At 42.3% G+C, this 25,733-nt stretch overlaps 3 protein-coding genes across 3 annotated transcripts; 1 reads left to right on the top strand and 2 right to left on the bottom strand.

Annotated features, from left to right (window-relative positions):
* Positions 1–4,192: 4,192 nt before the first annotated feature.
* On the bottom strand, positions 4,193–7,773 carry fis1 (fission, mitochondrial 1). Its single transcript, XM_034164588.1, has 5 exons — positions 7,686–7,773; positions 5,735–5,867; positions 4,852–4,928; positions 4,634–4,739; positions 4,193–4,559 (listed from the first exon to the last, which is right to left on the bottom strand). Exons 1-5 carry the CDS (start codon positions 7,728–7,730, stop codon positions 4,456–4,458), a joined length of 465 nt encoding a protein of 154 aa, XP_034020479.1. The 5' UTR covers positions 7,731–7,773; the 3' UTR covers positions 4,193–4,455.
* Positions 7,774–10,073: 2,300 nt separating this feature from the next.
* Positions 10,074–11,462, bottom strand: zgc:103586 (the record flags this gene model as incomplete). Its single annotated transcript, XM_034164274.1, has 4 exons — positions 10,074–10,383; positions 10,469–10,526; positions 10,597–10,708; positions 11,333–11,462. Coding segments are annotated over 4 exons (414 nt in total), but the record flags the coding sequence as incomplete, so codon positions are not given.
* A 709-nt stretch (positions 11,463–12,171) lies between these two features.
* Positions 12,172–19,658, top strand: tm4sf5 (transmembrane 4 L six family member 5). Its single transcript, XM_034164589.1, has 5 exons — positions 12,172–12,503; positions 13,894–13,974; positions 17,742–17,881; positions 18,671–18,863; positions 19,473–19,658. The coding sequence occupies exons 1-5, from the start codon at positions 12,330–12,332 to the stop codon at positions 19,488–19,490; spliced, it is 606 nt and encodes a 201-aa protein (XP_034020480.1). The 5' UTR covers positions 12,172–12,329; the 3' UTR covers positions 19,491–19,658.
* The last annotated feature ends 6,075 nt before the right edge of the window (positions 19,659–25,733 follow it).

Genomic DNA, 25,733 nt, shown 5'->3' with positions numbered 1-25,733 from the left:
ACTGCACAGAACTAACTCACTGAATGTAGCAAACTTTATTCTTTTAATTATCAGTGTGTCAAGGCCACAAATCCACAGTCACCACTTCATCAGTCACTTTGTATCAACGTGTGTGAGATTCCAGCACTGAAGTCACAAAAAGTCACAAAGGTGAAAAGTTTCCCAGTTCAATGTGTCATTTGTGTGTCTTCATCAGTAATTGTCCTGAGAGCGGGGTCAGCGTTACCAAACCCGGGCCGCCGAGAATTCACAGCGCTGATAATATGAAGATAAAACACACACACAGACAGGATTTAAGATGGGAGGTGAAGTATCAAACACAGACACTCTCATTTGGCTAAAGGTCAAATCCCTGAATCGGACACTAAAACACCAACGCATGCTCACTATCAGCTTTTAGTTTAAATAAAGTTTGATGGGAAACTGTTTGGCTCCAGTTGTGGAAAACGTTTACAGATTTCGAGGCGTCATATCTGCACGTACACCGAGAGAGAGGAAGGTTTCTTCTTTTGGCTGCTCCCACAGCAGGTCGACCGTTTCCATCTCACCCTGTAACCTGCATCCTCTTGTCCTGCACGTTCTCCCTCAGCATGTCCAAATCTTTGACCTCCCTCTTCAGCATCCATCTCCCTATATACCCCGCGCTTGTCCTCCTACTCGTGCCGTCCCTCTTCATGTCCTCAGCATCTTCAGCACCACTGTCTCTACAAAACAGCTGGTCTCAATGCCACCTCTAAAGTTTCCCCTTCAGTCTTGTCCTGAAGCTGTGGTTCACTGTGTCCACAACACCACTGAACCCCCTCGAGTCCTGGATGGCAACCACCCAGGCAAACAACTGGTCCATCCCCACATCTCTAAAATAGGCACCTATATGCTGCAGCCAGGTGAAGCATCCTTGTAATTCCACCAGACTCAGTCTTAATACTGACTTTCATTCACCTTCTCTCCAGAGTGCATCTCCACCTGCACTCTACTCTCACTACAGTGTGACACTTATTGTGCAGCGATGATACAATGAACTGACTATAAAATAAATTCTAAGGTGTGAAAATACAAAAATGAATTATATTTTGTTTTGGGTTTTTTGGCTATATAGTTTAAAATGTGTTGTGAATTTAAAAATTGCACATGTTCTTATCAGTTTATAAAGGTGCTTTTTAGTTAAGGTCTCAAAGTTTCAGTACATAATTTTTAAAAATAGAATCAACATTTAAAACAGTTCATAGAGGATCTGCTGTGGCAACCAGAGCAAACGAGAGAAGTCAAAACTAAAGTGTTTCTACCGTTATGCTACTGTTCTACATGTTGATGTTTCAGTGTTTCAAACATTTGTAAAGTTAATCCTTTTCTGAAGCAGTTGTTACAAATAGCGTTTGAAGCTTTTCAAAGTAATTTTGTATAGTAGTGGATGTTTGTTTGAAAAGAATGGCTTTCTACATAATTAGTCTTAAAGCATTTTCTTGCATTTCATGTTTGAAACATTTGGAAACAGTGAAGTCAATCATTTTCTGAAGCAGTACTTCCATTTGGTCGTTTCCAGTTTGAAACACTGAATTGTTTTGTGAAGCAGTTATTCTGTTCAGCATTTCCAGGGTTTTCAAAAGCCTGAATACTTTTCTGAAGCAATATTTTCAGTCATTTCGTGAAGCGGTGAATCCTTATCTGAAGCAACTGTCATGTCTCCAAATGCACCACTGGAGTGATGTTTCATTTAATGAGACTTTCAAATCATCTCATTTTCTGAAGGAATTGCTTCAAAAAGTCTCATTTCCGTCTGTGTAATATTTTCAGGGGAATTTAAACCTGAAACACTTAGTGGAGATGATTCATGTTTCAGTTTAGTCTTACTTTAAATACTGAGAGAAAAACAAACATTTAAAAATGGTTTGAATGGTGGAAAAGATTTGATAAATACAAGAAACATCCCTGACTGTGTGGATTCGAACCTGTGGGACCTGAATCTTTTGTCCATAAAAGTCTCATTTTACAGCGGCGCGGCACTGCTGATGTGTTTGTGTTATTACGAGCATGTATCACCGACACGTTATGGAGTTGTTTTAGTCTCTAACTTCAGATTAGGTGTCTTTCAGGGATTCTGGAACAATCTTTAGTACATCAGTGACGAAACATCATGAAAGAACAGGAAATCAACAACTGTTAACTGTAAACTGCGAGGAGTGGGTGGGGCCAAGGTTGAGAAACATTTTTATGGACTTGAGTTGTGAAAACGTTCCTGAGATTTTGGTCCATGATGACATCACATAGGGATGTGTTACGCCGCCACCCACAGCCTGAATTATTGATCCACAGTATGATGGATCTTTGTGTTTAAATTCTGAATCCAGCAGAAGTCCAGACTCATCTGTCCACTTGTTATTCAGTCTTTTGTCCAGGTTTTCTGAGTCCGTGTCCGCTGTAGAATCCATTTCCAGTTCTTGGCTAACAGGAAGTGTCACTGAGCCTGGTCAAGGTTCTACATGATGTGCATTCTGTTGATCTGGTGCAGCCTTTGGTCAGAAGACTTCCTGCCATCTTTCTCTGAAGTGGCGCCGGTCTGCCCGTTGTTCTCCAAACACTGCCATCAATTTCAGCCAGAGGACCGCAGCTCAATGGCTGCTTCTTTACTGGACCAGAGAGATCCCAGTAGATCAACAGCCTGGTTACCTGGACTGAACTTCACCAGGTCTTCATGAACCAATGCAGAGTTTCTGCCATATGATTGGCTGATGAGATTTGCTTTAATGAGCAGGTACAGGTGTGCCTAATAAAGTGGCTGGTCATTATATGATATGTATCTATCAGAGAGGACAAATCGAAGACAATATGGACATGTGAGGGACAAATGAATTAAAATCATTTATCAGTCACTGCTGCCGGATAAACTGCCAGATTACATGGGAACCTGAAATTATCAAGTCAGATCTAATCAAATAATTACACTGACCTCCGACTCACACGTTCACACAAACATATGAGAGACTCTTAATAAACTTCACCTCCATAACTCACAGACGCTTGAACAAACTCCTAATTCCACTCCAACGCTGGAAGTAACATTACATGGACAAAAAGAAAAAAAGAAAATGCAAACTTTTTTTTTTTTTAAGTGTACCAATAAATATTTTCTCATCATTCAAAAATTCTACCAAACTGACAATTCTTCTCACTTCTACCCAAAATGTCAATCATAAGCCACGCCCACTGAATAAATGATTGAGTTCTTGGCTCCCGTTAATCATTCCAACCCTAGAGACTGTTTTATAAATCACTCATTCATTTTTATGACTTCACTCTCGAGGACACTTTCCTGATATGAAAAATAAATAATTTTCTCTTGTGACTGATGAGCTCAAAAATTCTTTTAATTTGACTTTAAGTTCATCAAATCAGAGGGTATTTTATCATCATTTTGTTTGTACTTTCAGATTTTAGAAAAACAAAGTTGACTCCAAGCCAAGTCACTTTTCTGTTTCCTCACTCGCTCACCTTGTTGACTCCACAGAGGGCGACAGTTTGCACTCATCCGTCTCTGGGGAGTTTCGGTGCTGTCAGGTGAGCTAATGAGTAACATCCCATCACGTTTATAACGCCACACGGCTGATAGCCGCCATGATGTTTTAAAATGTGTGTGTTTTTGTTAAATTGTGAATAAGAGCGCGCATGTTTGCTTCAAACACAAACAGCACAGTGGTACGGTCAGAGACAGAAACCATAACTCACTCAACGCTGCCCGGCCGATATTTGAGTCACCTGACAGCCAGCGATAAGGACTGAGACCAACTGGACTTTGTTCGATCAATAAAACATTATGAAAATGATTGATCAGACACAGAAAGTGGAAAATAAATCAGTAAATATCACAGTTTGTGTCCCACTCCCTCAAATCTGCTCACATGATTATCAAGCGTAAGGAAAACGCAACTCTTCCCTCAGGTGGAAAACAACAACAACCAAAAAAAAAATCACTTTTTATTTCAAACAAGAAGCGCCATTTTCCAGAGATCAAAAGGTGTCACTTTCAGCGCGCATCGAGTCCGTTATCGTCACTTTACAATCTCAAAAAATGGACCCACAGCAGCTCGGACAAACGGCAAGCAAACAGCAAAACAAACACTCAGCGTAGGCGAAGCTAAACTCCATCTCCGAGGAGCGCAACAATTACAACGCTACAAACAGTAAACTGCAGCTCTTCTCCCTTTTCAAATTTATTCGCACACACAAAAAAAGAGAAAGCAACACGTTAAAGCGTGTTAGTAGACGGGGAATGATGTGATGCCCAGAACGTGGCGAATATCACTCGACATAAAAGGTGAAAATATGTCACTGAAGTGTAAAATAAACTTCAAACGTTCACGCTCGCTCCATAAAGTCTGAGTGGATAAAGAGGGCGGAGTTATGGTGTGAGTCCTCTTCGGCACGTCGAGGCACCGAGACAGTGTCTGTTTTAGATCCGGGTTAGGATTTGGCACCTCCCTTCGATACCGCCAAGCCGACGAGAGTCGCCAAGCTAAGGACTCCCACGCCGATTCCACCGATGATCGCCATGCCAACCAAGCCATCTAGAAAACCGCAAATGAACATCATCCATCAGACTGCCATCGAACACACGCCAGACGCGCCAGCGCTCGCTCACCTTTCTTTAAGGCCTTGTTGATGAGCGTCTCCAGGTCCAAGGCCTGCTTGTTCCCCGGCTCATTCCTGAGCAGAGTCCGCACGTACTTCAGGGCCTTCTCATACTCCTGAGGACGAAAGACAGACGCAGGGATCAAAGTGCCACGTTTATTTAAATAACCAGGAGGACATGAAGTCCAAAACCTCCAAAGTCAGCGTCTCAATGACCACAATCCTCACTTTGAGTCTGTAGTTCGCAACTGCGAGGTAGAACAAGTAGTCCCGAGAGTCGTCTTTTGTCGATTTGTGAACGAGCTCTGCAACAGAAAGACACAATTACTTTAAAGTGTGAAAACTGGAAACAAATCAGTAAATATACGTGACAACAACCATCACGACAATGTGTGCCAGAGGTGTTCATTCAAGATTCACTGCTTCCCCCTCACAGAGAAAACGGAACTACAGAGGGTGAAAAACATCAAGGCGTCACCTCTAAATACAAAAAAAAAATCCCCCCCCACCACAATCAAGGTTTCTGCACCAACAAATAAGACGAGAACACACCCTGCAGCACATGTGACAATTTAAATTGATAAAGTGTCTCTTCCTTTGATAACGTGGCACAAAAGCTCCTCAACACAGTGTCAGTATGAGCAATAAAAAAAAAAAAGGTGTCCACCCAGCAGCATTCACATGACGGTCTGCTCAGTGCACAACACATAAAATTATGAAACAGAGCTAGATTAAGAGTAAAATCAACAACAAATAAATTCATTTACTTATCTCTGTGCCGTAGCCCAGAGCGCTGCTGCGCACTGAACGGCCCGCCAGCGTTGCTGCAGGACCTTTTTTTTTTGTAGAACTGATGCAGGTGTTTTTTGCATATGTAATCATTTTCTAGTGTTGTCTTAATTTGAAAGTGTTGTGGCCTCTATCAGGATTATGAATAATAAATAATTCCCTCAACATCACACGTATTAAATACTTTATTTAATGCACAACAATCTGTACATTAACAACCAAGAACAAAGCAAAAGCAGATCATCTCATTACAATCATTGTAAGTGTGCAACAGAAACGACTTGCTCCACACTTCAGTGTGAACACATTCTGAGTGACTCACCGTCCAGCAGCACGATTCCCTTCTTAATGTCATCCGTGTATTTGCTCCTAATCAGGCACCAAGCGTATTCAAACTTTGTGTCTTTGGACACGGATCCTTTTTTCAGCTCATTGTTGTATTTCTTCTCAAATTTCTGTTGGGAAAAAAAAAAAAAAAATTACACATCAGTATTGTCATCAATAATTATGTAAAAAAGCAGCAAAATGTCAAAAATACCTTCATCATCAAACACAAATAAATTAAAAATATGCTTGTTTTTAAATCTTTAAATTTTCACCCAAATATGATCAAACATCCTGGAAATACTGAGTCTGAAGTAACTGCAGACAGAAGCACACTGAAGACCAGCATTTAAGATTCTTTGTTGTTTTCCATGTCACTTTGACGTTCCTCAACGAATTTCAAAATAAAAGTATTTCACAATGACAGTAGAGGCGGAGCTTACATTTGAAATAAGTGACATGAAAACAGCTCTTATCATTCTGAAGTGTTATTGCACGTATTTGATAGAGTTTATTACATTTGTTTCAGTATGATTGCAGTGCTGTGGAGAAATAGTTCTTCATGTCTATTTTCACACTCGTAATGACTTTGTGTCTGATCATCAAATCAAATAAAGTACATCACGGGCTACAAACCGAGGTCATTCCTGTACTGCAGCTCTGGATTATCCACCAGTTACTATGTCTTTTTGAGAGTTTTTTTTTTTTTTTTTTTTTTTAACTGGAGCAGATCTCTGATTCATCACATCTGTTTTGGACATGCATTCTCTTTCCTATTGCATCCTATGACGTAATCTGTTGTTGGCATTAGAACACTGCATACTGCAATGACCAGATCTTCTACATCATAAAGACCTTCAAACAGTCTTTATGATCAAACACCAAAGAGGAAAAACCACCACTGATGAAAACAGTACATGCATCTATCTCAACTAATCTAAAAAGATGACATCATCTGATTTGATTGTATCCCTCACATAGCGCACTATTACAAAATACTTGCTGAATTGTTTAAAATGCTGCCAAGCATGGCTGGGACCACATCACCCCTTGGTTTAGCTCCAGAACTTCAGGAGTGAATGAGTCTTGTTAAAAAGTGTGTTCACAATAATCACACAATATTTACAAAAGATGTTTACAATGTAAAAAAAAAGAAAAAAAAAAAAGATGTGACTTTATGTTACTTTCCAGTTTATAGATTTTACTGACTTTGCATTTTCTTTATATTAACAGTTACAGCTTTAAAGACTTAGACTGCTGGGGGGTTCCCATGATGCACTGAGTGTTTCTTTCTCTTTTTGCTCTGTATGCACCACTCTGCATTTAATCATTAGTGATTGATCTCTGCTCCCCTCCACAGCATGTCTTTTTCCTGGTTCTCTCCTTCAGCCCCAACCAGTCCCAGCAGAAGACTGCCCCTCCCTGAGCCTGGTTCTGCTGGAGGTTTCTTCCTGTTAAAAGGGAGTTTTTCCTTCCCACTGTCACCAAGTGCTTGCTCACAGGGGGTCGTTTTGACCGTTGGGGTTTTTCTGTAATTATTGTATGGCTTTTGCCTTCAATATAAAGCGCCTTGGGGCAACTGTTTGTTGTGATTTGGCGCTGTATAAATAAAATTGATTTTGATTTTTTTTTTTGACTCAGTATAAGCTTTTATATTTTGGTATTTGTACACAAGAGCCAAATAATTACATACGAAACACCGGAACCTTATTTTGACATTATTATTATTTCTTAATTTTTATCATTTTTAGATAAATAGTGACTAAAATGTTCCAAAAATCGTCACCATGATGAGCTAAATTAGCATTTAGCTACATGACGCACATATGATCAAAACACCGACATTTACTGACGTCACCGAGGACTCACAGGCTCGATGTTCGGATTTATGAACTGAAATGTTCATCCTGCCGAAACTAAAAGTTTAATGAGATGAAGAAAAAACTTACTAAAAGGTCTTCAGGAGCAACAACATCACTCACGACAGCCTCCATGTTTCCGGAAACAACTACCAGACCCCGCCTACTCTTATCACGTGACTCAGCTGCCAAGACGTCATCGACACAACCGACTACCGCCTGAGTACAAACTACGGAGCCCCATTTAAATAACTATCGGAATAAATAGATAAATAAAAACTCACCAGATTATCTAGTTCTGTGTGTGTTTAATCATCATCATGACAACAAAATAAACAAATAATATTCTATCAAAAATAACAAAATTGTAACAATTCTCACAATAATAAATAATATTACAATTATCTATATCAAGAAAATGATCAAATAGCAGTAATGGCATATAGATATATATATACACACACACATCCATTTTGTATACCCACTTTCTCCGGTTAAGGGTCACGGGGGTGGAGCCAACAAACACATCACAAGTATGGACAGTTTAAAGTTTCCAGTTCACCTCACCTGCATGTGTTGGATTGTGGGAGGAAGGTGGAGCACCTGGAGGAAACCCACACAAACTCCACACAGAAAGGCCACAGGTGGGAATCAAACCCATGACATACTTGGTGTGAGGCAGCAGTGCTAACCACTAACCCACCATGCTGCCTATATATAAAATTAAAAGTTGTAATGAATACAACCCCTGGCAATAATTATGGAATCACCGGCCTCGGAGGATGTTCATTCAGTTGTTTAATTCTGTAGAAAAAAAAGCAGATCACAGACATGACACAAAACTAAAGTCATTTCAAATGGCAACTTTCTGGCTTTAAGAAACACTATAAGAAATCAGGAAAAAAAATTGTGGCAGTCAGTAACGGTTACTTTTTTAGACCAAGCAGAGGGAAAAATATGGACTCACTCAATTCTGAGGAATAAATGATGGAATCATGAAAAACAAAAGAACGCTCCAACACATCACTAGTATTTTGTTGCACCACCTCTGGCTTTTCTAACAGCTTGCAGTCTCTGAGTCATGGACTTAATGAGTGACAAACAGTACTCTTCATCAATCTGGCTCCAACTTTCTCTGATTGCTGTTGCCAGATCAGCTTTGCAGGTTGGAGCCTTGTCCGGACTATTTGCAGGCCATGACATTGACCCTATGTGTCTTTTTGCAAGGAATGTTTTCACAGTTTTTGCTCTATGGCAAGATGCATTATCATCTTGAAAAATGATTTCATCATCCCCAAACATCCTTTCAATTGATGGGATAAGAAAAGTGTCCAAAATATCAACGTAAACTTGTGCATTTATTGATGATGTAATGACAGCCATCTCCCCAGTGCCTTTACCTGACATGCAGCCCCATATCATCAATGACTGTGGAAATGTACATGTTCTCTTCAGGCAGTCATCTTTATAAATCTCATTGGAACGGCACCAAACAAAAGTTCCAGCATCATCACCTTGCCCAATGCAGATTCGAGATTCATCACTGAATATGACTTTCATCCAGTCATCCACAGTCCACGATTGCTTTTCCTTAGCCCATTGTAACCTTGTTTTTTTTTCTGTTTAGCTGTTAATGATGGCTTTTGTTTAGCTTTTCTGTATGTAAATCCCATTTCCATTAGGCGGTTTCTTACAGTTCGCTCACAGACGTTGACTCCAGTTTCCTCCCATTCGTTCCTCATTTGTTTTGTTGTGCATTTTCGATTTTTGAGACATATTGCTTTAAGTTTTCTGTCTTGATGCTTTGATGTCTTCCTTGGTCTACCAGTATGTTTGCCTTTAACAACCTTCCCATGTTGTTTGTATTTGGTCCAGAGTTTAGACACAGCTGACTGTGAACAACCAACATCTTTTGCAACACTGCGTGATGATTTACTCTCTTTTAAGAGTTTGATAATCCTCTCCTTTGTTTCAATTGACATCTCTCGTGTTGGAGCCATGATTCATGTCAGTCCACTTGGTGCAACAGCTCTCCAAGGTGTGTTCACTCCTTTTTAGATGCAGACTAACGAGCAGATCTGATTTGATGCAGGTGTTAGTTTTGGGGATGAAAATTTACAGGGTGATTCCATAATTTTTTCCTCAGAATTGAGTGATTCCATATTTTTTCCCTCTGCTTGGTCTAAAAAAGTAACCGTTACTGACTGCCACAATCTTTTTTTTATTGATTTCTTATAGTGTTTCTTAAAGCCAGAAAGTTGCCATTTGAAATGACTTTAGTTTTGTGTCATGTCTGTGATCTGCTTTTTTCTACAAAATTAAACAACTGAATGAACATCCTCCGAGGACGGTGATTCCATCATTTTTGCCAGGGGTTGTATTATCAAATGGCTATGAAGGCAGTTATAACAATAATGCCCCCCCCCCCCCAACACACACACATTCAGCAGCAGTCACTGAGTTTTTGTATTTGTTGTGTTTCTCCACTCGTTTATTCAGGTTTCTCCTTTAATGTTTCAGTCGTGTGTATCAGGCATCATCACATCACACACATTAAGAAGAAGAAGATGTTTGTCATTTAGTATTTTGAAGACTGATAATATTCATAATAATACTGCTGTAGTACACTTCACCTCGTGGGCTGAATATGAGGGTTTCAGTTTGTGTTGTTGCTTCACTGGTTTGTCAGGAGAGCTGGTGAGAAAGGGAGAGGCAGCAGGTCACGGAGGCTGGTTTCTTTATAAGATCCGTCTGGTTTGGTCAGGTAAATAATCCAGTCTGAGCCGAACTGGTGACAGAGAGAAAGATGGTGATGCAAATGTACTTCACATGTCGCTCATCTGCAGCAGAATCTTCTGCTTTGTGCTCCTCACCTCCAGGAGAACTTGTCTGCACGCTCCACACGGACCAACAAACTGGTCGCTGACATCACTAGAGAGAGGAGAGAAGCATGAGAACGTGTGGTATCGAGTGTGACTGTGGAGCCGTCTCTCAGCCTCACCATGTCACACAAAGGGCACGGAAGCCTCGGTGACCTTCAGCCACGGCCCTCTGGATGGCCGTGCGCTCGGCACACACCGTCAGCCCGTAGGAGGCGTTCTCCACGTTACAGCCTGAAAACACACACATCTTCAATAATTCAACACTCACATGTAAAATTACAGAAAGAGCTCATGTGCAGCTGTTCTGAAGTCTCCCTTATCATGAAATCAACGTTTAAGAATTATTTTGTTTATGGTTTTACATCAATTTCTCCATATATATATATATATATATATATATATATATATATATATATATATATATATATATATATATATATATACAAACTGCTGTTTCTGCAGCTTTAAATCCAAACCTTCAGTTACATTGCTTCCCCTGGGAGTGTTGCCAGATCTCATGTGAAACAAGCAGCCACGTCTGTGAAAATAAGGCCAAAAGAAGCACACTGGCTCTCCAAAATAAGCAACTGGAGATTGGCAGCAAATACCCAGAAGGACTAAAAAAAAAAAAAAAAAAAAAAAAAATTAAAAAATAGCTAAAAAGTCAAACGTAAGATGATCTGGCAACACTAGTCTGGCTTTAAAAAGCGGACCTTTGTAGTTATCTTTTATTTCTTATGGCTTGTGTGTAAATTTACTTGTTTTTATACTGTTTGTGTGCATTTTAAATCACTGTACAGAGGATTTTGTGCTCTTGTTTGTGCTGCCGCTAACTGACGCTGCTGTGGCCGTTACCTGTAACTACAGCGCCATCTGCCGTCAGGACGGCTGCACCGACAGGGAAGCGGCTGTAGGGGCAGTATGCCAGGTCCCGGGCCTCCAGGCACTTTGAAACGAGCTCTTTAACTTTATCTGCAGAAAATAACACAGAAAAAAAAAGAACAAATCAAAGTGCACATTCAGGAAAGGTCACGTTTCAAAACGGATTTTAAAAAGAAGTGAAGAATCAAAGTTTAAAGCAGAGAGGAGGACTTGCCTGTCATTGCAGATGTGTAATCCTGTGATTTGTTAACTTTTAAAGATGCAAGGACACCAGGTTCAGTGACAGCAGCACGCCGTCACCTGATTGGCTGAAACAACAACGCCGGTCTCGTGAGACAAACTGAGAAGACTGAAATCAAAATTGAACAGAATTTACATTCATGTAGCACAAACTTTCGGACAACAGGAGGATTTTGGAATTTGACCAAATAAATAGGACCAGCAACAAGTGGCGTGAAGAAGAATCATCCTAAAGGCATTCAGCATCATTTTTGGATCCACTTATTTAACTAATAATGCTGATAATTTGACACATTCTCTGTTTGTCTTAAACTTCAGGATTAAGATGACGTTGCTTTTCTTGGGCAGTGCCGGATGTCAAACCCTCGCCTGTGTTTGCAGGTCATAAACAGAATAAACGACTGATATAATTATTAACAGGGTTCAAAGGCCATGTAAGTAAATATGCACACATTCAGCTCCTCTTTCTCTCTTATTGATCCACATTATGTTTTCTTTTGTGTCATCCTCAGGATTTGTGGAAAAAAAATGACTCTGTGGCCTCAAGAGGAGGACTTTTTTTTATCTCACTGAGATTCCAAATCAGATTGCAGGTGACATCATGATTTCACCTTTGTTCTGGCTCTGCTTCCTGCTGCAGCTGTCAATCGACACGCTCGCCTGTGACAGTGCGGTCAACCGGGAGACACCTGGGCTCGTTTTGGGACCACTTTAGTTTGTCTTTGAAGCCATGTGTTGCACGGGGAAGTGCGCCCGCCTGGTGGGTCTGATCCTGCTGCCTTCAGCCTTCATCTGCATCATCTCCAACCTGCTGCTCTTCTTTCCGGACGGCCAGCAGCTGGAGAGCGACCAGGTGTCCCTGCAGGTCTGGCTGATGGGTGGCCTGATCGGAGGCGGCGTCTTTGTGAGTAATCTCATCTGTGAAAAACCAAAGAAAACATGTTTTTTTTCCTCATTAATGTGACCCATAAACCTGAGAAACCTAATTTCTTTGTTTATTGGATTCTTTGTAATTCTTTTCATTCTTGGCTATTTTTAAAAGTCAGGTTACTGGAATGTTTTAAAATTAATTTTCTCACTGCAGCTTGAATAACATGGACTGTTTGGTGACTAACAGTTATAAATACATTGATCTAAAATCCAATACATCAATTTTAAATTCTCACACTGGTAATAAATTTTCAAAACATTTCAAATATTTCATTCTGAATTTTAAGAAAAAAATGTGTGCCATTATAAATTTAATATCTACAATGTTCCATTTAATGTAACAGAACAAGATATAAATATTATACAACATCTTTTTTCTATACCCACTCACTCCAATTAGGGTCACAGTGGGTGGGGCCTATCCTAGCAGTCATAGGGCATGAGGCGGAGTTCACCCTGGAGAGGACGCCAGTCTGTCACAGGGACACATAGAGACAAACAAACAGTCACACCTACGGACAATTTAAAGTTTCCAGTCCATCTAACCTGCATGTCTTTGGATGTGGGAGGAAATCGGAGCACCCGGAGGAAACCCACACAAACACAGGGAGACACAGATTCCCACACGGGAATTGAACCCATGACCTTCTTGCTGTGAGGCATCAGTTCTAAGCACTAAGCCACCGTGCTGCCAATATAACTCATAGAAAACTTTATTTTCTGCAAGTGCAGCAGGTGAGTTCAAACTTTCCTTTTCTACCCAAAGATTCCTCATCGATGTTGAGGCGATGAAAAAAAAAAAATGTTGTTGAAATAACTTGTTTTTGCACCCGTTTCTTTAAATGAGAAGGAGCGGCTGTTTGTCACGCCCCCTCTGCCGGAAAGTGGGCGTGTCTCCCAGAAGTCTGAAATAAGTTATTTAAATTTTGTTTTTTAGCTGAAGAACGTCTGCTTGAACAGCTGCAGAATTGTGATTTTGTGGATTTTTTTTAAGCCCCAAATAAATTTAAACATTAAAGTTAGATTTTTTTATTTTTAAATGCATGTCACAGAGTCTTTAAGGAGAACGTTCAGGAAAATATCCCCTGGTTTTCCTGAATCAAGACACAAAGACCTCATTGTTTTGCTGATGTTTGCTCGCACCAACCCGGAGCCACCGAGTCGATTATTAAGAAATGATTAATCTAACCAGCTGATCAGACGGGGAGATTTTTTTGTTTGAAATCACAGCTGAGCAGAGTCGGGGTTTGTGATTTAAATCTTTTATTTTAATCACCTTAGACTGTGTTTCTATCTCTTTAGTTCGTCCACTGAGATTTGACCTAAACTTTCACTGATTTATTTATTTATTTTTTTGCTCGTAGATGCTGTGCCCGAGCTGCTCCGCTATCAGGGCGGGGGGCAAAGGTTGCTGTGGAAAAGGTTGTTGTGGCAACCGTTGCCGGGTGAGTAAAGTCCTTTGATGACTTCTAGGACCTGGATATTTGCTCCATTTCCATAATAACGGGAGAGGACACATCAAAATACACACAAAATCAGATCCACTGCTCTAAAAACTCTGCAGAGTTACATGTACTCCACCAAAGGAGTTTTTCCAGAGAAATTTAATTTAATTTAATCATGCATATTAATCATTTGTGCTGTAAACATTCATCTGCCTGCTGACATCATGCAGAGAACAATCACAAAGTAAAGTAAAAACTCATCAATCTGCTCCTGGACATTTTTACAGTTATGTAATCTCACAATTTTTTTTTATCACAAGTGAAACACCATATCTCCCAAGATCTGAAATTATGACTTTAATTATTGGTTAATATCTCAGTTATCAGTTATAATAAAGTGAAAGAAGCATTTTGATACTTTGAAAGAACTGCACATGTCTCACATACATGACTGAAAGGAATCAGTGTGTAATACTGAATGATATTTTGGAATAAATTATCAATATATCATTCATATCAACTGATTACAACTGACTGAAAAAAAGCTTTACATCATCTCCAGTCAGGTCAGTGGAAATTATGATTTACAGAGCATAATTTTGACAACCTTGACCTTTGACCTTTGAATGATCTGTTCCAAAATAGTAGAGAAGCTTGAATCTTCGACTGGACTGGGTTGCTTGACGTGAGGACGTTTCGCTTCAAATCACAGAAGCTTCCTCAGCTAAAATTCTTGCTCTGGTAGTCTGACTTCTGTCTTGACTCTTGTAGAGAAGAATAAACCAGAAGCCAACAAAAGCTGGAGTTTTTTAACCCAACCAGAGCCCACCTACCGAGAGGCTGACTGCTATAGGCTAGTGACTAAACAATAGCTCTAATTAGCACCTATTGTGCTCTAGTTAGCACTCTCCTAATGATGGGATGGAAGCCTCCCCTGATGGCTCCCTTGATGACTCTCCTGATGACGTGAATGACTCATTACCATGAACAAAAGACTGAAACTGCTTTGACCTCAGTACCCCATTGTAAACAGGGGATAAAGCGTGTCTGAGACCCCCTCCCCAGTTAAGGCTGGGTTTCAAACGTTTCACAAAGAATGCCTCCTTGACCCCTCTCTCAAACCATTTCTTCTCTCTGGCTAAGATTTTAACTTTCTTGTCCTCAAACGTGTGGTTAGTGTCTTTAAGGTGGAGATGAACTGCAGACTGAGGTCCACTGGCGACCTCTCTGCGGTGCTGGTATAGCCTCTTGTGTAAAAGTTGCTTCGTCTCACCTATGTAGTGTTCATTACAGTTTTCCTGACATCTGATATAATACACTACATTGTTCTGTTTGTAACTAGGGATCCTGTCCTTAGGGTGAACTAATTTCTGTCTCAAGGTGTTAACAGGTTTAAAGTAAACTGGGATTTTGTGCTGTCTGAAGATCCTCTGTAGTTTTTCCCCTACTCCTGCTAAATAAGGGAGAGACCCTCCTCTTCTTCTTGTCTCCGTCTCCTGTCTATCTGGTCTCTTTGTTTTCTGGGACTTCTGCACTTTGTCCAGGGACCATCGTAGGTACTCACATACTGTGAGGGCTTTCCATACAAGTTGTTGTTCTTTAGCCCTTCCCTCTGCAGTTGTGGGCACCTGTAGGGCTCTGTGTTGAAGAGTCCTGATCACCCCGAGCTTGTGTTCAAGGGGGTGGTTTGAGCCAAAGAGCAGATATTGGTCAGTGTGAGTGGGTTTTCTGTAAACCCCTGTCTGGAGCTGCCTGTTCTCTCCAGTCGTAACATCACAGTCCAAGAAGGCTAAATGGTTGTTTCTGGCATCCTCACGTGTGAACTTGATATTGGAGTCCACCGAGTTGATGTGTTCTGTAAAGTCCTTGACCTCCTGTTGCTTGATTTTAACCCATGTGTCATCAACATATCTGAACCAGCGACTGGGAGAGATGCCCGTGAAAGACGTTAAGGCTGTCTTCTCCACTCGCTCCATGTACAGATTGGCCACAATGGGGGATACCGGAGACCCCATCGCACAACTATGAATCTGCCTGTAGTAATTCCCCCTAAACAGGAAATACGTGGTGTTAAGACAGATCTCCAAGAGTTGTCAGATGTGGTCTGGTGTGAATTTGGTCCTTTCAGGTAGAGACACATCTTCCAGCAGTCTCTGCCTCACAGCTGAGACGGCCTCAGCGGTGGAGATGCAGGTGAACAACGAAGTCACATCAAATGACACCATAGTTTCATCTGCCTCCAGCTGTAGGTCCTTGATTTTGTACATTTTGAACAAAATCAAAACAAAAATGATTTGAACAAAATCATGGGTACCCACGATGGTCCATGGACAAAGTGCAGAAGTCCCAGAAAACAAAGAGACCAGATAAACAGGAGACGTAGACAAGAAGAAGAGGAGTGTCTCTCCCTTATTTAGCAGGAGTAGGGAAAAAACTACAGAGGATCTTCAGATAGCACAAAATCCCAGTTTACTTTAAACCAGTCAACACCTTGAGACAGAAATTAGTTCACCCTAAGGACAGGATCCCTAGTTACAAACAGAGCAATGTAGTGTATTCTATCAGATGTCAGGAAAACTGTAATGAACACTACATAGGTGAAACAAAGCAACTTTTACACAAGAGGCTATACCAGCACCGCAGAGAGGTCGCCAGTGGACCTCAGTCTGCAGTTCATCTCCACCTTAAAGACACTAACCACACGTTTGAGGACAAGGAAGTTAAAATCTTAGCCAGAGAGAAGAAATGGTTTGAGAGAGGGATCAAGGAAGCATTATTTGTAAAACAGTTGAAACCCAGCCTCAACTGTGGAGCGGGTCTCAGACACGCTTTGTCCCCTATTTACAATGGGGTACTCAGGTCAAAGCAGTTTCAGTCTTTTGTTCATGGTAATGAGTCATTCACGTCATCAGGAGAGAGTCATCAAGGGAGCCATCAGGGGAGGCTTCCGTCCTGTCATTAGGAGAGTGCTAACTAGAGCACAATAGGTGCTAATTAGAGCTATTGTTTAGTCACTAGCCTATAGCAGTCAGCCTCTCGGTAGGAGGGGTCTGGTTATGTTAAAAAAACTCCAGCTTTTGTCGGCTTCTGGTTTATTCTTCTCTACAAGAGTCAAGACAGAAATCAGACCACCAGAGCAAGAATTTTAGCTGAGGAAGCTTCTGCGCTTTGAAGCGAAACGTCCTCACATCAAGTAACCCAGTCCAGTCGAAGATTCAAGCTTCTCTACTATGGAAATCACCTGGACAACTGAGAGCCTACACAGAAACATCTGTTCCAAAACACGCACACACACACACACACAAAACCAAAGACTCTTCTGTCCCAGTTTGGTGAAAATTTTCTCGTCCAATTCAAAGTTATTTTGTACACAAGCGTGATTCCAAAACCAAACGTTACCTCTGACACACATAGTAAAAAAAATAAAATAACAGAGGCTGAAAAATGTCCAAGAATGGCCTCATGTAATACAAAGAAACATTAAAAATAAATGAATAATAATAACAACCACAGCTGAATCCACAGCGGCATCCTGATCAACACCAAAATCCAAAGACTGAATCTTCTGATCACTGTAGTTATAATGAGCTGAGTAACTGAACACAATGTGGAAAAAACCCCCAAACTAATCAAGAGAAAAACTAAATTAATCCACGTCCCAATCAAAACCAAAACCTGGTGAATTCTTCTGCTCAATTTATTTGAGTCGTCTTGCTGAAGATTTTTTTGTTTTTTTGGAGCGTGTGTCCTGACTTTGTGTCCTGTAGATGCTGAACTCGGTCTTCTGCTCGGTGTTCGGGGTGATCGGGGCCATTTACTGCACCAGCGTGGCCTCTGCGGCTCTGGCAGTCGGACCGAAGTGCAGGACGGCCGAGAACCAGTGGACGTACCCGTTTGAGAACAACCCGTGAGTGTCGCCTTAAAATAGGCCGCCTCAGGTTACACAGGTCACAGAGGTCACACAGTGTTTCAGAATGAAGGGTTTACAATCAACACATGAACACCATATCAAAAGAAACACCGCAATACCATCCATGCCCAGCAGGTGGCAGGCTGCAAAAAGACACGACGCGGCTTTTCTGCCTCTGAAGTATCAGCTGAGAGGTTTCTGAGTGTGCACAGAATTTAAGATCTGTAGATGTGTGAAGCGGCCGAGCAGCTCATTGTTAGGAGTTACGGAGGTCATTAGAGTGCACGGGGTCACCTGGGTCAAAGGGCCCAGTTCCTCCTACCAACCTTCACTTCCTCCTCTATCTGCTGCAGGTTTTCAAAGAGGCATCACGTAGTTCCACAAAGAGACAGAAGCAGATTCATAAACTGGACGTAGTGATTATTGTTTATCTAGAAATATCATTTAAAGCTACAGTGTGGGGGAATAAGGGGGGGTGGGGAGGGGCCCAACAGGGACACACTTAAACCATCTTTAGCATTTTACATGTAATTTTCTCACCTGAAGCTAAATCCACACCGGGAAGAACATCCAGCATTTAACTTGTGTCAAATAAAACATGAGCAGGATCTGTACCGGATCCACTGGGGTTCCTGAACCAGTGGGAGCAGCCGGAAGAATCACATGGTCTGTTTTTAAAGGGGACTTAGTGCAAACTCGAAGAAAACCAAGAGAAGGACCAACAGTGGACTCCTGTTCTTCAGATCAGATCAGCGTGTTTGTGCTCAGACCTTCTGTCCCTCACAGGACCAATGAGAGCTACCTGATGAACCAGGACAGGTGGGGCGAGTGTGAGTACCCGAAGAATGTGGTGATGTGGCACGTGGTCCTCTTCTCCATCCTGCTGGGCGTGGGTCTGCTGCAGCTGATCCTCTGTGGCATCCAAGTGGTCAACGGCTGCCTGGGCTGCTTCTGCGGAGACTGTCGAGAGAGCAAGCAGGTGGGTGAAGGACCGCCCCCCGCTACCCAAAAACACGTGCACATGCACATCGAGCCTGGAGTCTGCTGAGGCTTCAAAAAGTTGTAACGTTTTAACCATAAAGTATGATGGATTCTTCACTACGGGCGAATTTTAACGCATGACCTCATCGTGTGTGGCTGCCTTTAATCTGGCTCCGCCCCCGATTGAAGCTGAAGCTAGCATTGTGATTCAGTTTTGTTAAGGAGGTTTATACGGATTTCTGGGATTGTAGTGACACTAAACAGGAAACTTGCAGCTGTCGGTTTGTAAGAATTCTTACTTTGTTTCTGACTGAAAACAGCGGCTAAAACACGAGGTGCCAAATTTTAAATTTTACACACGTTCGGTGACAAATGTGACAAAAGACGTGGGTGAAAAGGCTCCTTCAGTAAAATCAATTAAAAAAAAAATCCCAGCCCTCTGTTGAGGACCGTGAAGAAGCTAGGTGAGGTTTGATGGGTCACCGTTTAACCACGTGGGCGGCGTCCACGCCTGCCAGATTCCTCTCACGTTAACGAGTCGCCGGCGTTCATTAACAGCCCTCACAGACTCTCCATCAGCATGAAGGTGCTGTTTTTTCTGCTGCAGGATGAAGACGGACTGTAGAAGAAGAGGCTGCGCCGCGCCACCGTGAGGGCCACGACCCAGATGTTTCCTCAAAGTTCACCTTCAACTAAATCATCTGAACCTTGTGTTTGACGTCAGCCTCTCTGAATTATTTCCACCTTTTTGTTCACCGTCTGCACCCAACTGGCCTGATTGTTTTTGTTTATTCCTGACATTCTGTATTTGACTTCTGATGGTAACTAAGAGGGAACTCAGACGAGTGCATCCCTCCATCATGACTCCTCTCCTTTATCCTGCTGACAACTAAATTCATAATTATTACTTTTGATCTTGACCTTTGGGTCATGGCACGTCCGTGGTAGCAAGCTAGCTGTTTGGTTAGCTAAGCTAGTTGGAGCCGCTTGGCTCACCATGAGTGAGGTTAGACAGTCTGCTAATTTTGGTGCATGGTTGCTACCCATATTAAAAAATAAATCTATTTTAGAACAGCTTTGTAATGAAGGAGCTCGTTCGCGCAGCGTGTTGGACCGACAGTATCTGCAAACTGATACTTCTGAACTGTCGGCCCTGCTATCGCTAATGTAGCATGCTAGCTGCCTCCTTAACTGTAGACTATTTACTTCAGAGGTCACGAACTCTGCTGCTCGTGGTCACCTGCCCTGTCCATCTGTACCTGCTACTCCTCTAGTGTTAGCTCGTTCCTGATTGGCTGAGCACCCGACTGAGGCCACATTATAACACACTCACAGTCCACAGGATGTCTGAATACTCAGGTTGTGTTTTGCACTAATCGATACCCGGACGATTGATTGCTATAGCACACAAACTGATCACATGACGATATCCCAAGATGCATCTGGCACCAAGAACTTCCTGGATAAAAAAAAAAAGACCAAAAAAAAAAAAAAATCAGGAGTAGTTTTTTTTTTATATCTGTTGCTGCAAAAAAGAAATGTTTGCTGCATACGTGAACATCCAGGTCAAAGGTCAGGTAAGGTGATACTCGCTCGCTTACTTTCTCTACGTACTACAGCAAATGACGGCTGGCGTGTACAATTTGACATTAAATATGCACTAATAAGCAGTGGGTGGAGCCAAGAGAGTTTCAGACGTAAAGTTTGGGTGACCTCCAGGAGCAGTGTTGGTGACCTCTGACCTACAAAGCTTGCGGTGCCGCTGTTAATGTTTCTGTATTAAACTGGAGATGTTGAATCATTGTGAATGTTTTGATGTCATGTAAAGTAATGTGATTACTTTAGCTCTTACTCTTCCTGTCAGCAGGTTGACTTCGCGTCATGTGACACGTTTTTCTGTAAAATATTTGATGTTTAACCAACAACGTTTGGTGTTTTTTTTTTTTTGTCACGTTGCCTCTTTAACTCATTAACCAGTGGAAAAAACCTGAGCGGAACAGCTGTCCAGATCACACAGGACTGTGACGGGACGGGGTCAGAGGTCAGAGCGCCCCCTGTGGTGACTGTGAGCCCTGCAGCTGCACAAACAGCCTGTAATCCAGCAGCTTCAGGCTAATTGCTGCCTAACTTTGGAGTTCTAAGCCAGCTGCAGATCAGGTAAATATACTCGCCGCGTCTCCAGACACCCAAAGGTTGAATCTGTTCCAGCGGCTCCGCTGAGCCACGTTTCAAACCTTTTTCAGCGTCAGCTTGAGCCAAAAGCCGGTTTGATTCTTCTCTCAGATCAACTGGACTTTGGCTCCAAAACTGAAAATGTTTTTGCAGATCTTAAGTGAAAATGATTTCCATACTGAACTGGTTCTGAAAGTCTGTGAAGCTGTTTGTGCTCAGGCCCGTGGGCCCCTCAGAGGGTCTGAAGAGGCAGCGCGCACACACACACACACACACACACACACACACACACACACACACACACACACACACAAACAAAATGCAAATCGAAGCTGAAAAGAGTCAAAAGAAACCTGATGAACAAACTCTGACGTTCTTCTTCACCAGAATGAAAAAGAAGAACATCTGAACCAGAACCGGAGTGAACTGGAATACTAAAAACATCTTTTCACCGTGTTCTCTGTGTGCTGAGCGGCTGGAACAAACGTCCCGCTGTGTCTCAGATGACGTCTGTCGTCACGCCCTCAACCACAGCTGCACGTAAAAACCCAAAACCACAAGTTCAGCTCAGACACACGTTACCCAGCGTCGGCCGTCCTGCCATCACCTCAACCACATTATCAAGGGTCCAAACCACAGAGCCAGCACACGCCGGCGCCTGCACATGACGCCACGAACAGCAGCTTCAAAAACCTGACAAATCCCAGCAGACAAGAAATACAATCCGTCACAAATCAGATTACAATCCGCTGTTAGCAGGCGGCGGTTAATAATGGCACTTTATTATGAATACTTCATATAGCCTAGCTAAGCACTTAGCCTAGCCCACTGTAATTGTTTATCTCGGCCCTGACGCTAACGTCATGCTAACAGGCCTAGATGGGAACAAACACACCAACAACACTGTGTCGAATAGCTTGTTTTGGTTAGCATCCTTTTCTCATCTGCTAGCATTTGATGATTCATACGTTCCTGTTGTTTCAATGAAATCAGAAAATGTTAATGTTATGTTCCAGCGTTTTGTTTCTGTCCAATATGGCGATAAGTGAACGTCGTCTCCTAGAAGCAGGATGTAGCCTGTAGGCTAGGTTAGCTAGCCTGCTAAAATGTAGCTTGGGCACTATCCAGATAAAATATTTACAATCAAACACGTAATTTATGCACTCAAAGCGGTTGATATTAGCGTGTTGGTCGTGTGTGTCCTGTGACACTCATCAGTGCTTGTTCAGAGTTAATAAAGACGTCTCAGGGGCAAAGAACCCCGAAGGGGGGTGACAGGGTTTGGGATAATAAATCAACAGAGGGACAAACAATACGTTTGGAGTTTCCACGGCGGGGACGGCGGTACGACAGCGGGCAGAAGTCGCACCAGATATGGTGCTGGTATGCAAAGACGACTTTGTGTGTGAGCCGGTCTCAGGGCTCAGGCAGTCAAACAGTCGACAAGACGAAGTCCAGCAGCTGCGAGTCACAGCGTGCAGGTGGAACCGACATGGTTCCTGCACGCAAGCAGGCGAGCGCTTTGGCCCAGAGGGACCAGCACAAACCGAGTGCTGACAGACGCAAAGTGTTGAATCTGCAAGAAAAAAAAAAGATCAAATGTGGCAAAGACGAGAGACAAAGAGGAGCCAGAAGACCAAGTCCCTCTGTGTGAGGAGTGCTAACAGGAGAGAGGATGTGCCCGCGACACAAAGGCGCCTCCTAGATGGAATCCGGGTTCATCACAGGTTACTTCCCACAACAGACCGGTACCCTTTTACACTTTACGATGGGGATCGTTAGGTCCAGGCCTCCAGAGCAGAAGGTGGCAGTGTTGCACAACTGGGTGCCAACGGACAAAACACAAAAAAGAAGAAGAAAAAACATTTATTATATTAAGCTAGTCGCTGCCCTAGCCTAGAATCACGCTCGGTCTGTGAGACACACACACACGCTGTTAGATTGTGACCACCAGAGTGCGCTGTGGTCTGCAGCAAATAATGACCCAGTTATAAGACAATTATCTGTCTTTTTAACACTGTAAACATTCAAGTGTGTTTTTGTTTTAAATCATACAGTATTTTTTGATTTTTTTTTTTTTTGTCAAAACAATCTCCACAACCGCCATATTTGTGTGATAACTCAACCTCAGAGCTTTAAAAAGGTTTAAAATCCACATCACAGTCCATAAGTGGATTAGATGTCCGCTGATTTTGTCGTCCAGTCGCTTCAGACGTACAGTTGCTTTTTTGTTGTTGTTGTCAAAACAGAAATACAGCAATGCTAAATGATGACAAGGTAAACGCACATTTCCTGCTAATATTTACTGATCGATGGTGCTGTCTGTCAGTTACAGCATGGCGGCGGTCATGACTTCAACAACACCAAGCAGCGTGCCCTACAACGGCTAGCATAGCCAGCTAGCTGACAAATTAGCCTAGCCTGTTGTATTTAGCCTACCTGCTAGATTAGCAAACCTTCTGTTATTTTTGTATCACTTATTTAGACAGTTTGGGTTGATGATTTATTTTAATTGCATCAAATGAATATTCATAACGTTGTGTAATTAAATTATTTGATGCTGTTCCTGTTGTGTGTTTTGCACAGTGGCAGTGCGGCGTGCACATTCCTGTCAGAACGAGACATTTCCTGTTTGATCATTAATCAGCTGATGTAGAAACACTGGGTGATATGTCATAATTCTAATCCAGAGGGGGCGGGGCATTGAAACAGGAAATGAGGAGGGGCGGAGCTTGAACCAGCCTGGAACCGCCTGGTTACTTTGGACCCGCCTCTGCTGCCAACATCAAAACAACCAACAAACATGTGGAGGTCTGACACAGGATGGGGACAGTAAACAGTACCGCTGTACCGCGTCTGTGTCCCGCTGTACCGCGTCTGTATTCTGATCTTTTGTTGAACTTTATTCACAATGAAGGTCATCAGAATATAAATGTACAAGTAAATATACACACGTCCATAACTTTCACTACATATGACCTCATCATGAAGTCACTGACACCAGTCAGTCACAAATAGTTTGCTGATGAATATGTGCTCTGAGGCTTCTTGGTTGCTGAGATATACAAAAAAAAAAAAGGACAAAAAAAAAAGCCTTTTGGGACTATGTTTTCCTTGACCTTTGACCAACCGACTCAGAACTCAAACCACCTGCATATATCTATCCAAGTCATGTTCTCATCAGGTTTGAAGGAAATCTGTCCAGCTGGTTTAGAGTTATCTTGTCCACACACACACACACACACACACACACACACACACACACACACACACACACACACACACACACACACACACACACACACACACACACACACACACACACACACACACACACACACACACACACACAGCATTGAAAACAGTCCTCTGTTATTGACACAGAGTCCTAAAAAAGGAATCAGACTGAGAGGAAAAGAGCTGAAACAGGACAAAACCAACCTGTCTTCTGGCGTCAAGGCGTCTTCTGGTCCAAAACCTGTTTGTGTTTTATGTTAAACATCCTCAAAGTCTCACAGATCAGAATATATGTGTGTACGAGTATGTCTGTCTCTTTGTGTCTCTATGTCTCTCTGTGTGTGTCTGTTTATGTGTCTGTGTGTGTAGGTAAACGTCTGCACGTTAAACACAAATGTTCACGTCCTCTGCCCAGTGAGGTCATGTGACATTCAGTGGATGACACAGATTCTAAAGCCTTCAGAGTTAAATTAACACCCACTGGAGCAGATCCCATTTGTGTTTTCACCTTCAGATGAGAATAAAACCTTCAGTTTGCAGCAGATGGACGTGTTGGACGGCCCGGTGTCTCACGGTTTCCTGGGTGATTTGAGATCAGGCTTGGACTCAGTCCAAGAACTCCTCTGGGTAAATTTCCACTCTGCCAAATCCTTCCTGCACCTAGCGAGCTGTAAGCCGACACAAGTACCAATAAACCGGAAGAGGTTGAGATCACAACATCACGGTCAAACACAGCAAAGTCTCCAAAAAGAGACCAGTTGTTTTTGTCCACTCACGGAGACATTTCTAAGGTTTGGAAAAGCCTAGGCATATACCCTGCAAAGTGCAACAAGTGAATAGACGAGCAAATGATTCTATCGCCTCCAGTTTGTTAACACAATAACTCAGAAACAGTAAACATCACCATCCTGTACATCTTCAAACTAAAACTTCATATCACGAGGGCAAACTGATCCAATTCTGGAGAACTTTCATGTGCCAGATCAACCGAAAAAGCCACTTTGTTTTGCTTATGTAATACTTACCTGCCCCCTGCTGGATGGCTATTAAATGATAGAAAAAAAGGAAGAACAGGGATGTTTTTCAGTGAGAGGCTGAGTGTTTCCACACAGAAATAAAGTTATTTTCTGCTTGTTCCGCAGTGGTTATGTAACACAGTCCCAAATCCTCACAACCCCGTGGGAGGGATTTAAAAAAAGAATGTGGCCAAAGCAGACGCTTCTTCCTTCTGTCTCTCAGCATATGTATGGTTGAAGTTACATCTAACTTGAAATAAGCTTGTCAGTTGCTGTTATTTCCAAGGCCATTAAGGCCTCGGTCTGGTGGCCATTAAGGCCTCGGTCTGGTGGCCATTAAGGCCTAGGTCAAACCTAAAGGATGCTGCAGTTTGGAGTCCAGACCAGCAGGAAACAGATTGAACTTAGGATCTTGACTTTAACGTTTTGTGGTGTAATTTGGG

This window comes from Thalassophryne amazonica, chromosome 23 (assembly GCF_902500255.1).
Source record: "Thalassophryne amazonica chromosome 23, fThaAma1.1, whole genome shotgun sequence".
NCBI lineage: Eukaryota > Metazoa > Chordata > Actinopteri > Batrachoidiformes > Batrachoididae > Thalassophryne > Thalassophryne amazonica.
This window is presented reverse-complemented; position numbering and strand designations above follow the sequence as displayed.

Bases quoted from the DNA above. Each gene is read 5' to 3' on its own strand.
- fis1 (XM_034164588.1), bottom strand. From the start codon at position 7,730: ATGGAGGCTGTCGTGAGTGATGTTGTTGCTCCTGAAGACCTTTTA. The intron at 4,740-4,851 runs GTGAGGATTGTG...TTTCGTCCTCAG, and splicing joins TTGCGAACTACAGACTCAAA to GAGTATGAGAAGGCCCTGAA. The intron at 4,560-4,633 runs GTGAGCGAGCGC...GCGGTTTTCTAG, and splicing joins CAACAAGGCCTTAAAGAAAG to ATGGCTTGGTTGGCATGGCG.
- tm4sf5 (XM_034164589.1), top strand. From the start codon at position 12,330: ATGTGTTGCACGGGGAAGTGCGCCCGCCTGGTGGGTCTGATCCTGCTG. The intron at 12,504-13,893 runs GTGAGTAATCTC...TTTTGCTCGTAG, and splicing joins TGATCGGAGGCGGCGTCTTT to ATGCTGTGCCCGAGCTGCTC. The intron at 17,882-18,670 runs GTGAGTGTCGCC...TGTCCCTCACAG, and splicing joins TACCCGTTTGAGAACAACCC to GACCAATGAGAGCTACCTGA.